Raw genomic sequence first — 13,117 nt, 5'->3', positions numbered from 1 at the left:
ACTGGCTGGTGCATTCTGGGAGTTGTAGTCTTCTAACATAGTTGGTTAAGAACGATAAAAGCTTTGAAATGAGGTAGAAATGAAATGATTGAAACAAGGTAAGAACTAGAGAGGGGCATGAACTGCTGGTTCAGTGGTTTGTCCTGGTCCATTTACCAGCCCAAGACTTGTTCCACAGTTCAGCACCATGCCCCTTTCAGTAGGCGCTCACTCAGAGACAGCGCCCTGGCTTCTTTGTTCTGCCTCCTCTGGGTGCTGTGGCTGAGATGGCACCTGCTGGAGAAGGTAGGGTTTGGAAGTGCCAAACACCTGTTTGGCCAGTAAAGAAACTGGGAAGTTTATCTCCCAATTTATCCCTTTACTAAGAACACAAAATTTTATATGGACACAAAAATGTGAAATAACTGACTGGGTTACATTTTTGCTGGTTATATCAGCTGAGGGTTCTAAGAAGTGCAGTTCTGAAACTAAAATAGTAAGAGCTAGAAATCTCAAATTTGCCATAACTATTATTGATTTTTCAACTTTAAAAACTAAATAAATTATACACTGACTGGCTATGGTAGCTGGGGGATTCAGGGTGTTTTAGTGCAGAGAAGTTACCTGCGGGGTCTTTGGACTACTCAGTTTCCCATTGTAAAGCTGCCTAGAGTGGTCCCTGGACCAGATGGGCGGGGTATAAATGAAATAAATGAAATAAATAAATGAAATAAATAAATGAAATAAATAAATGAAATAAATAAATAAATAAATAAATAAATAAAATAACAACTAGATAAATTATATGTTGTATGGCCGCACTGATTGTTGAGACTGTTGGATCTGTAGTCTAAAAAGTTACATTTCTATCCTTTGAGTGAAGTGAGTACTAGCTTGAATGAGTACGAGCTTGAATACTGGAGTGAAGAGAGAGACAAAAAGGCCAGCATGAAAACTAAACAGGGCAGAGGAAAAGAGAGAGAGAACATTTGGGTAGGGGTAGAACTAATGGGTTTATAACCTGGTACAAAACAAGTAAGTACCGTGGTTGAGAGACCAGTGAAATGACAAACTTTAGAGGACAACAATAATAATAATAATAATAATCTTAGAACTGCAGAGCAGGAAAGGACCCTATGGATGATTGAGTCCAGCCCTAGTAAAGGAGGCACAGTGGGGAATTGGACTCCTAACCTCTGGCTCCACAGCCAGAGATCTAGACCACTGGGGTGAGAATGAAATCTGTGAGTCTTTACCAGGTAAAGCTGGTGACATTTGCCAATACAAATAAATATGTATATTTAAAAACAACCACCACCACACCAGAACACAAGCTTCCTCCATTTTATGGACCTACTCAACATTTTGGAAAACTACATAAGAAGCATATTTATATTAAATATGAGTTGTGGAATCAGGGGATTAAGCTTCTTTTAGCACAAAACTGTTAAAAGAGTTTTCCTCTTTTATTAATGCTGATTTTTAAAAACATCTGAACAGTTTATGCCAACCTTTTTTTTTGGCCACAGCCATAAACAAAATATGAAAGAAATATAGGCCAAATGAGGATTGTATAAGTTGCTTAATGCAGTGGTTCTTAACCTTTGTTACTCGGATGTTTTTGAACTGCAACTCCCAGAAACCCCAGCTAGCACAGTTGGTGGTGAAGGCTTCTGGGAGTTGCAGTCCAAAACTCCTGAGTAACCCAAGGTTAAGAACCAGTGGCTTAATGAACCTTATAGGATGGTGTGGGAAAAAACTGTTTCCAGTCTGTGGCTCCCTTCAAATGTGTCAGGGACCTTGGGTGGCCAAATGGCCCACATTGAGAATGGCTGGTTTACACAATACTTTTTTTGCATTGTGTACTGATCTTTTCCAGATCTGTACACAACGCATCTGTACAGAACGCAGTTGGAGGTAAAACCTCCAAGAAGGTTTTACAGCTGTCCTTTTCCTATGAAAAGGACAGGTGTAAAACTTTTTTTCATCCCAAGGCCTAAAGTCCAACCTGAGAAAGCTTTCAGAGCTTCATTCTATCTGTGGGCAAGGATGAAGCCAAAGCAAGATTCCGTGCAAAGTCAGAGTAAATGAGATTAGAACATAATTCTTATCAATTTTAAACCAGCCCAGAAGTGAGTCTGAGCATGTCTACTGTGAACTAAGCACAAATGAATCACCACAAAGAAACTGAATGTATCGGGTATTTTGTTTTAAATCAAAAGTTAGATCATACATTAATATATAAAATTAATTATGTAAAGAACAGGACATTCTCTGACTGAGCTGAAGCAACAGAGGAAATTACGACTGGAAATGCCAGCACTGTAACATCAGAATTCTTTGAGGTTTCTCCCTGCACAGCTTTGCCACCATCATGGTTAATAAGAGAAACAATAGAAATAGAGAAACATTGCTGTCATTCCAGGACTGCAGCAAGAGATCCCCTAGGGAGTCTCTCCAGACTTCCGCTCACCCATAGTACATCATTATGTTCCTTTTGGTCCTGGAAGCAAATGCATCAATGCATGGTTGATCACCAGATGTGAAATGTCCTAATGAAAATAGCAGGATGGAGTTCTTATTTCTGTATATCTCTGCAACCTCTGCTCAACAGGTCCCTGGATAGTTCATCACCCCTAGCATGTGCACTGCAAGGAGCTAAATGCTGTGGCAGATACACCAGTGCCAAAGACAGAGTGTCAGATTATCCGCCTCCTGAGACCTTCTTGTTTGTTTATATATTTTACTGTGGTGGTTGTATGCAACCTGCATTATAGAGAATGTAGGTAGTTTGAGAAAGATTGAATACTGGCAAAAGTAGAAAGTTGCAATGCTTTGCCTCTCTTTGTGCCAACCAACCTTCAACAAGGTGCTGCAGACTTTAGTTGGAAACATTAATTTTGAAAGTGTTTTCTGTTTGAAGGACACACTTGAACAAGGTTCAGAGGCCTAGTCAACCACCAAAGGAACAGGAGCCCTACCAGTACTGTAAACAATATTAGAAATGTTATACTAGCTCACAAGAACATTGGCAGTGCACCACATTTCCTGAAAAAAAAAGAGTATCAAAGGATTTGAGGTACATCTTAAATGAGCCATCATCTAGCTTGCACAAGACAAAACTGTTCCAAGAGACACATTGCAATGGATTCCCTGAAGTTCTGTTTTGTCAAAAGAGACCATATCCTTAGCTATTGGGCTCATCTAAGGATCTTGTGGGGCTAATCACTAAGTGGAGATGACATTTCGGCAAGCTCTAAGTCCTGAGGCTGGTCCAAATTTTGCACCAGCCATCACCATCTTCTGGCTGTTTAATGGCTTACTCTGAAAACTGACAGATTTGAGTTAGTCATAAGACTGATTAAGGAGATATTGAGAAGTTATGAAGAATGATCTTGTTTGAACAGGAAGCAAAATATGGCTACATTTAATGATCTGCAGTTTACTGAATTTACAATCCCTACATTGCTAGTCCCAGGTTTGGCCTCCTAGGATGGGAAGTCAAGGATTGGATATTAGAATAATTATGTATTTGCATAAAGGGCTGCTTACCTTTCTTAAGTAGTGTTTGTTGAAGTAACGGGAGAATGGCTTGAGGCCTGGCTATCTAAGAGACCAATTGTCTCATTACGAGCTTGTTGGGATGTTAAGATCTTCAGGAGAGGCCCTCTTAAAAATACCAAGAGTTTCAGATGCCTGCCTTATAGGCAAACAAGAAAGGGCCTTCTCCTGCGTGGGTCACAGATTGTGGAATATACTCCCTTCAGAGTTGTGACTAGTTTCCATTCTCTTTTTAAGAAAGCCGTATCTTTATAGACAGGGAATGATGTTTAACCTGCCCTGATGTTTTGATTTTAACTGTCTTAATGCATTTGGTTGATTTTAATGGTTTGTGTGGGGTTTTTTTTTGGCTGAGACTAGTTTTATTTGATTTTATGATTTTATACTTACTTTGGTTTTACTTGTTTTTGTTCTTCATGAAGACTAAAAGCTGCTCTAAGTGCTATTTTAGAGGAAAGATGGTACAAAATGTAATAAATAATAATAAATATTGCACATTACATGTGACCACCAAATTCAACAAATGGGCTGTGGGGAAACAGAAGTCACTGCTTGCTTCACAACACCTCATATGCTAATTTTTATCACGTGGTATCTGTGAGGGAATGTTTGTTTTTGTTACTTGTTTATTGCTTTTATTAATTTAGATGTTAGTTTTATGAGTCTGACTGCCTATAAAATAATAGAACACTATATATTCTAGCTGAACTTAGGGAGTCAATTGGTGTGTTAAGGTGAACATGCTGTCTCAATATAAAAATAGGATATTGCGTATAAATCTAAATGTAAACACCCATGTTCCTACTTACAAATTCTAGAGGGAAAAATTACAGCAATAAGAAATTAGGTTCCATATTGTAAGCTCCAGACTTGCGAAAATCATTCAATTACTCTTTCTCAGTTAAGTTCTGCACATTAGAAACAATTATTTTAGATGAGAATGATATGAGAATTTAAAATATTCTTCAAAACTCTTGAGGACTGTAGAGAATATTTAGAAAATACAGCTTACTTACAAGTTTTTGTATTTTACATAGAATTCCTCAGTTTCTACCTCCTCTCCATTCTCCATCTGCAAAGGGAAATCAATGATGTTAATAATGAACAATGGTGTTAAGTATCACCTCCAGCTTACATACAAAACAGATTACTACAGAAAAGCAGCATGGATATAATTTAATAAGAAGGAAATGTATCACATGTTCTTCTTAAAAGCAAAATAATACAGGTAAAAACTTCCTTACATCTGCTTACCCAAGAACATTCTGCACTACTTATTACATTTTAAGACATGAATCATTTTAACTCCTCCCTAACCACATGCAGTTTCATTCACAACAACCTGACCCCAACCCTGGCTTTTCGCCAAACCCACAGTGTTAAGGAGAAGCCAAGTGTACCATTTTCTCAGGGAGCAGCCAATTAGCAACTGCACTCCTGAATGCCATATGTATTATTTTTGGCTGGCTCGTGGCAACTTTATATTGTGGTTTTTATAACATGTTCAAGGAGTGTTTTAACGTGGTTTATGCTACCATATCAACAGCACTGCTATATAAGAATCCATCTTCAAATGAATCTTTTACTTTTGGTTTAATATATCATTTTTCAAGATCCTAGTTTTATTCAATGTTATTACTGAATTCAATCTCACAAGATACTCTGCATACAGGGTAGCCAAATTAAATTAATGCAAAAATACTATGTTTAAGTTGTGTTAAAGCTGTGAAAAAGAATCTCTAATCAGTGCTAGTTATCAGCAAAGTTGACTTAAGCAGGATGTATGCCATGTAATACAACCTCAAAGTCTTACTTTTGAACAGTAATGAAGTCTTAGATTTTGATACAGCCTTAAGATACAATTATTAACTTGAAGAGTTAAGGACTTTGAAGTGAAATTGATTTCAATGCAAGGATTAAACACACTATTAAATCTCTTTCATTAAACTAAACTGGACTTTAAAGTGCTTCAATTTGCTGCAATTGTTCCTATCGTGTTGTGCTTAATTCTTAAAATTATACAAGACACAGAAATCTTACAAAATATAAAGAGACCACAAAGAGCTCTAAAACTGATATAGCCAATTATACCATTATTTCTAAAGTACTTCATCTACATTTAGAATTTATTTTCATTCTTATTTTTCCCCAGTCATAAAATAAGGCGAACATCTTACTTTAGTATATTCACGAAGGCTTTCACGGCCGGGATCTAATGGTTGTTCTGGGTTTTTCGGGCTCTTTGGCCGTGTTCTGAAGGTTGTTCTTCCTAACGTTTCGACAGTCTCTGTGGCCGGCATCTTCAGAGGACAGCAACCTGTGCAAGAAACTAGCCTTGCTGTCCTCTGAAGATGCCGGCCACAGAGACTGGCGAAACGTTAGGAAGAACAACCTTCAGAACACGGCCAAAGAGCCCAAAAAACCCAGAACAACCATCTTACTTTAACACTGTAAGATTACATGCAAACAGCAATAATTGCAAATGTCCTGGCATTTGGCCACAAGAGCAGCACAAGACAGGGTTCTAGACAAAAAAAAAAAAAAAAGAAAAGAATTGAAAACTAAAGCCAGCTGCCCCAAATGATCTAATTTCTATATGTGGACAATAGCTGTAGATTTTCCTACTGTACAAGATTTGGTTAAGGATGCTCCTAAATTTTGTTTAAGAACTGGCAAACAGGTTGCCAATAGTCATAATTAGAAATTACCACAAGAAATGGCATAACATTGTTAAAAAAAGGTGTGCAGATTCCCAGAATGCCCCAGACAGTATAACTGTTGCCCAAAAACACACATCTAATCATTGATTAGGATAACTAGTCTTTGTTGTTGTTGTTTAGTCATTAAGTCATGTCCGACTCTTCGTGACCCCATGGACCAGAACACACCAGGCCCTCCTGTCTTCCACTGCCTCCCAAAGTTTGGTCAAATTCATGTTGGTAGCTTCGATGACACTGTCCAACCATCTCATCCTCCGTCGTCCCCTTCTCCTCTTTCCTTCACACTTTCTCAACATCAGGTTCTTTTCCAAGGAGTCTTCTCTTCTCATGAGATGGCCAGAGTACTGGAGCCTCAGCTTCAGGATTTGTCCTTCCAGTGAGCACTCAGGGTTGATTTCCTTCAGAATGGATAGGTTTCTTCTACTTGCAGTCCAGGGGACTCTCAAGAGTCTCCTCCAGCACCACAATTCAAAAGCATCAATTCTTCAGCAGTCAGCCTTCTTTATGGTCCAGATCTCACTTCCATACATTGCTCCTGGGAAAACCATAACTTTGACTACACGGACCTTTGTCAGCAAGGTGATGTCTCTGCTTTTTAAGATGCTGTCAAGTTTTGTCATTGCGTTCCTCCCAAGAAGCAGGCGTCTTTTAATTTCGTGGCTGCTGTCTCCATCTGCAGTGATCATCGAGCCCAAGAAAGTAAAATCTGTCACTGCCTCCATATGTTCCCCTTCTATTTCCCAGGAGGTGATGGGACCAGTGGCCATGATCTTAGTCTTTTTGATGTTGAACTTCAGAGCATTTTTTGTGCTCTCTTCTTTCACCCTCATTAAGAGGTTCTCTAATTCCTCCTCACTTTCTGCCATCAGAAAGACTAACTAGTCTTACCATGAGGCAAACATGCCACCTCAGTTTAGTTCATCTTGCCAGAGTAAGTATGTCCCTTGCACCAGCTGCTCTCCTGAACTGTGCAGACTTTCTGCCATGCTACTATCTGGATACACCACAGTGAGGCTAGTTTCTTGCCAGGGTTGTTGAGCATCACTAGTGGATTGCCTTCTGTCTTGTTTCAATTAGTTTCTGCAGCACTGACAATATTTGCATTTAAGTAGTGACAGCCGGCTGGCCATATCTTTCAGCCGCCCAGAGTAGTCTATTGACTAGATGGGCGGGGTACAAATATAATAAATAAATAAATTTCGTGGCTGTCAGTATTTGGCTAAGTTGGTCAGCAACTAATGGACAAGACTGAGCAATGGTTGCTCACAAGTCAAGACCAGATAATGCAGAGAGCTGTATACAATCCACCTTCAAGATCTGCCCAAGTCTTATCATCTCATGGAACACTACTAAGTCTTCTGACATATTGGAGCACGGGTATTGTCCTATGAGAATTTGCTACAGCACTAGCAAAGGCAGTAAGGCTTGGGAATAGCTTTCCTTCAGCACCTGCAGTTTAATAGTTCTGGCAAAATGCCAAACTGCAGAAGTGATGGAGTAGGGGAAAGAATGGAAGAATCACCTCACAGACTCAGACAAGAAAGTGGTTTGGGCTGACATAGAATTTTTATTAATAATGCTATCTTTAAAATCATCTAACACAATCTAAGTAATGCTAATTTTTATATTATCTATCACTGTAACATTAAATCACTCAATAAGGGACAATAGTTAACTAGATACATAGTTAACTATGTATTAAAATGGCTGTATGATCCATTTGTAGCAACTAGCTGCAATGTAGGGCGATACCTTTAGTGCAGAGGTAATCAACCCCTGGTCCGCAGCCCAGTGCCAGTTCATGGCCTGAGCCGGACCGGGCCACGGAAACAGACCACCCCACATGCACTCCCTTCCCCGCAGCTGCTTTGCACCTGCACGTGCGTGCCAGCGCCCACGTGAGCACTCCCCTTCATGCATGCACCTGAGTGCCCGCGCGAAGTGGTGGACGGGCACGTTGGCGGGAATGCAGGCACTCTGCACATGCGCGAAGGGGTGGGGGGTGCTCATGCCGCTGCTGACGGGCACACGGGTGCTCCCCTACAGCTTCACACATGCACCTGAGCGGGGGAGTGCCCTGTCTTCCTCAGAGGCTCAACTGGTCCATGGTCCCAAAAAGGTCGGGGACCACTGCTTTAGTGGGTAACTAAAAATCTACAAAAAAGACAAGCTTTTGAATTCTTCAGAATACTTTGTTAGGCAAAAACAGTACAAAATGGGGCTAGGGCAAATAGTTCAAAAATTGGAGCAGATTTAATGCTCTTCAGCTCATGAAACCAGATTAGGGAAGGAAATGACAACTGATAATTTTGTTCCCTCTGTCTCACGTGGAAACCTCTATTTTCTTTATCAGCTGTCTGGTTTCTTGAATAAAGACTTCATGAAAACTCAAAAGTTCATCCTATTTGTAATTTTTTAGTGATCCAAAAAGGTACCTTGGACTTAGGTACACAAAGTAATCTTGTGGTAGTTAAAAAGAAAGAAATGGGATTGTGATATACCCAATTACACCACTGTTTTACCCTGCCCTAATATTATGTTGGGCTAGAAATTAGCTTTCTAAGAATGCAGGAAAAGTATCTTCATGCAAGATCCCGGAAGACAATAATGTGCACTGTACCACTTTTCCTCTCAGTTGCCAAGGCACAAAACACACTTTAGACAGAAAGGGGAATACTAAACATAGTACCCACAGGGCAAGTTAAATAGAAGTAAAAGGCAGTGAACTGTAAAATATATAGAGAGAATATGTCCTATTATGCAAAATATTTTAATCTTTTCATTAGTAAACTGAGCTTTTTGATGGAATTACAAGGAGCAGAGAACCACCATTAGAGAAATAAAGATACTTCAGGTCAACCCATTCTAAACTGTAAAAACAAAAGGGTACTGGACAAAATACTACATGTTCTAAAGATTTCAAATACAATGCATTTAAAAATTAAAATTAAAAAACTTTTAAGAGAGATGAATGGTCCCAACAGGCTCTCCCATTAAGAGTGTATTCTGACTAACAGTATCAGACACATTGATCCTATTGGTGTTTCAATAAAGTTTGTGTAACTTGCCAAAGCTAATTGTAGCTGACTTGCCAAAGCTAATTGTAGCTAATTGACAAGGTGCTAGAACCCACTTTGACTTGCACAATTGGGTGTATGGACAAGCACATGACTGAGACATACCCTGGCATCAAGTCAGCTACCTGCACTTAAAAGTGGCAAGTTATGCCAGACCTTACAAAAACATCCATATGGTTCTAGTCACTTGCATAAAAATTGCAAAGGAAATCTCCCTCCTTTTTGTAGGAAAAAACAGATTCTCATATATCTTTACTCAAGAGCATACAACTGGGAAGAAATAAAATTCTTTAGTCTTAATTAACACAATTTCAAATAATAAAATGTGAACATTTTAATTCAAAATATATAATTAGATGTTCATGTTCACTGGAATTTATTGATTATTTCAATGATTTGTGTATCAATTCTTTTTAGCATTTAATAAAACAATACATTAATATAGTACTTGATATTTCAGGTAATCTACTTAATGAACCCACCAGGTTCAGGCTTAAAAATTTTAAAATAATCACCAGCATTCAATGATGTCACCCCATTAACACAAATACTGTTGGACATGTCGACATTTTCTTCTGGATTATGTATGTTTGGGGAACTCATTATTTTCCAGTTGTGCATTCAAGTGGTTGCACACATGACTGCATGTCTAGGGATTACAAGAACAAGTGTACTACTGTTTGTACAACTGGAAAAATATAATGGAATTCTACTATACTCTGCTACTGTCATGCTGATTTCTCTCTCAGTTCCTTTACATAACATATTCTACATTACTAACTGGAAATTTCAATAACTAATTTAAAGATTAGCTTAATTTAAATCAATCCACCAGGACAAGCTGATTTGGTTAACGTTTTGGGCAGAATCCTACTGGCAAACAGCACACACATAATGTCAATTTCCCAGCAGTTTTCCCCTTTTGACTTGCTATCCAGTAGGTGAAGAGTGATGCAATTATTTCCTCAGTCCAAGGAACAGAGGAATGAGACAAACAGCAGGTTACGAACTTTTTGCTCCATAAGACGCACCGGACATTAAGACGCACCTAATTTTTAAATACCAAAATTTAAAATAAAATAAAAATAAATAGAGCAAGTCCCACACTGAGACTGCAAAAAAAATCACCAAAACACAAAGCAACATAGAAACATACCCCCCCAGCCCAAACCTATCCTCCAAAACCCACCCAGAATATTTTTTTAAAAAGTAAAAAGCAGCACCTTACCGGTCCAAAGCCTCCTGGAGGTCCTCAGAAGCCAGCGATGGTGGCAGGGGGGACCCCCACGGGGTCTTCTGAGGCCTCCGGAGGCCTCAGAAGCCAGCGATGGTGGCCTGGGGGGACCCCCGTGGGGCCTTCTGAGGCCTCCGGAGGCCTCAGAAGCCAGTGATGGTGGCGTGGAGGGGACAGTATTCGCTCCATAAGACGCATACACTTTCCCCCCAATGTTTTTGGGTGAAAAAGTGCGTCTTATGGTGCAAAAAATACGGTAGGTCTATTTATATTGCATAATCGATTCTGACCTATGAGTTACACACACGAAAAGTTGAAAAAACAAAACAAAATCAGTATCTCTTTCATTTGTTAATGATGAAATCAATTTAATAATGAAGCCAGGGGTCCTGAGGAATTAATAAGTTATAAAAACAACAACCAAAAAAACCAAAATTACCTGTTTCTTGACTGTACGGCTGCTCATGATTTTCTCTACCACAGGGCCTTCAGCATCAGCAGATTCCTGTCATGAAAAATTTTACAGTAGGTACGGATATGAACAAAAGTGCAAAAAGGAAAGTCAGTCTGCATGGCCTTTGCAGCTGAGGAGCGATCAAGAACCAAGGACACTAGCACAGCAATCTGGCAGTTATTTCCAATATGAAAGGCTCCCCTCCCCTGTCCCGAGGCTCCAAAAGGCTTCCCAGGACAAAAGAGATCTTTACAGGCCTCAGTACCGGAAAGGAGGGGGTGGAATAGGAAATAAACAGTAAAATAAACAGTAGCATTGCCATGTGATGATATTATTCTTACAGCATAAAAATTTCAGCCAATAAAGCTTTGTAAAATTACGCATGAGGAAACAGCATTGTATACAGGTCTGTTATGGAGGTCTTTTTAAAAAAACTGGAAATGGTCAGAAGGCACTTCCAGTTTTGAAGAAAAACTTCCTCCATATATTAAAAAAGGATGGGTGGGTGAATATTTTACATGGTATTTCCCCCTCTCCAAACTCCCAAAACTGTGCAAGCAACTTTTTTTTTTTTTACAAAAGAAAAAGAAAATATGAAAATCTCAAAAGCACTGGGATCAGAAGGCGTGTGGAGGGAGGGTCATCTGGCATTCCCTGGACTAGATGAACACATGACTGTTCAGAAGGATAAACAGGTTATTTATCTGTAACTGTGGTTCTTTGAGTGGTCATCTTTGAATTCACACATATGAGTTCTGTATCTGCACAAAACATCCTAGAACATTCTAGAGCTTAAAGCAAAAAGAGTTAAGAGCAGCCCTCTACAATACACATGCTCCTCCATGGAATGGTTATTCCTCAGTCCCCCCCAGTCAGCCACTGTTAAGAAAAATAAATAGCAGTGTGGCAGACAGAGGGGAGGATGTGTGGTTTGTGTGAATTCAAAGACGACCACTTGAAAAACCAGTTACAGGTAAATATGCAGTTCTTTTTTTGTGGTCTCTGTTAATCACACATGTCAGTGACTGATAAGCTCACTTACTGGTTGGTGGGATATCACACCAATATAGGTGAAATTACTGCTCTTCCGAACGCAGCATCAAGTTTTGCCCTAAAGTCATGTAGTTTCTGCTGAATGTTGAGGGTTGTGACCACATTGCTGCTTAGCAAATGTCTCCTAATTGGATTCCTTTGAGAAAGACTCTACACTACAGAGTCAGCTCCAGTAGAAACACTGTTATGTGTGATTTGTTTTAGATCTGTTGCAGCCATTGCCTCAAATGGTGGCTTCCTGGGCTGGTTAAGTACTAGAGAAAGTGAGCAGTCTGGAGGTGGAGCACATACCTTTGAATGCCCTTGTTAAACTCTTTGAAGGCCTTTGTTACTGTTAGCAACTCCAGCTTTTATATGAAGATTTCTTTCTTTTTTGGACCTATGCCCCCTAATCTGTCAAACTGGCATCAGTTGTTACTTGAATTCTGGACCAGAGATGTCTCAACAGCATTTCGATAGTTATACTGGATTTGTTGGTCCACCACAAGAGCTGCAGTGCTAGTTTGTTGGTCACAATTACCATTTTGCAATTACGTCTGTTGACACAAAGTGGCCAATAAGTCTTTGGACCATATACACAGTAATTTTCATGTCTGGTTTGAGTTTCTTTGTCATGTTTCAAATAGTTTTCACTCTTTCCTGAGGTAAGTAGGCTCCTGAAGTTTTGGAATCCAGCACTGTACCAACATAATGAACTTTCTGATCTGAGTTTAAATTTGGCTTTTCTAGATTTATACAAAGACTGAGATCCACCAAGAAACACAAGGTGAAAGATATCTTTTTCTGCCTTGACCTTGGAACTGGCGACAATTAACCAGCCATCTATATATGGGAATACTGTTATACCATGGAGTAAGAGGCAAGCAGCAACTGGTGCCATACACTTGATGAAGACTTTGGATACTATTAAGACAAAAAGGGAATGTCTTGAATTGGTAGACAACATTGCCCAAAGCAATCCACAGGAAGTGGCAATGGTCTGAACAAATAGTAACATGAAAATAAGTATCCTTGAGGTCTGTTAGAGCAAAGCAGTGCC

The 13,117-nt window shown here is 39.4% G+C and overlaps 1 protein-coding gene across 11 annotated transcripts in view; it reads right to left on the bottom strand.

Annotated features, from left to right (window-relative positions):
- CHD7 (chromodomain helicase DNA binding protein 7) overlaps positions 1-13,117 on the bottom strand; it is a 195,854-nt gene that overhangs the window by 57,062 nt on the left and 125,675 nt on the right. For all 11 annotated transcript variants that reach the window (XM_072998969.2, XM_078393767.1, XM_072998966.2 and 8 more), the window contains 2 exons: positions 11,011-11,076; positions 4,557-4,612 (listed from right to left, as the gene is read on the bottom strand). In XM_072998969.2, coding sequence (XP_072855070.2) covers positions 4,557-4,612; positions 11,011-11,076 — 122 coding nt within the window. The remainder of the gene's footprint in view (positions 1-4,556; positions 4,613-11,010; positions 11,077-13,117) is intronic.

This window comes from Pogona vitticeps, chromosome 4, assembly GCF_051106095.1.
Source record: "Pogona vitticeps strain Pit_001003342236 chromosome 4, PviZW2.1, whole genome shotgun sequence".
In the NCBI taxonomy this organism is placed as follows: domain Eukaryota; kingdom Metazoa; phylum Chordata; class Lepidosauria; order Squamata; family Agamidae; genus Pogona; species Pogona vitticeps.
The sequence above is the reverse complement of the archived record's forward strand: the minus strand, read 5'-3'. Positions and strand labels throughout refer to the sequence as shown.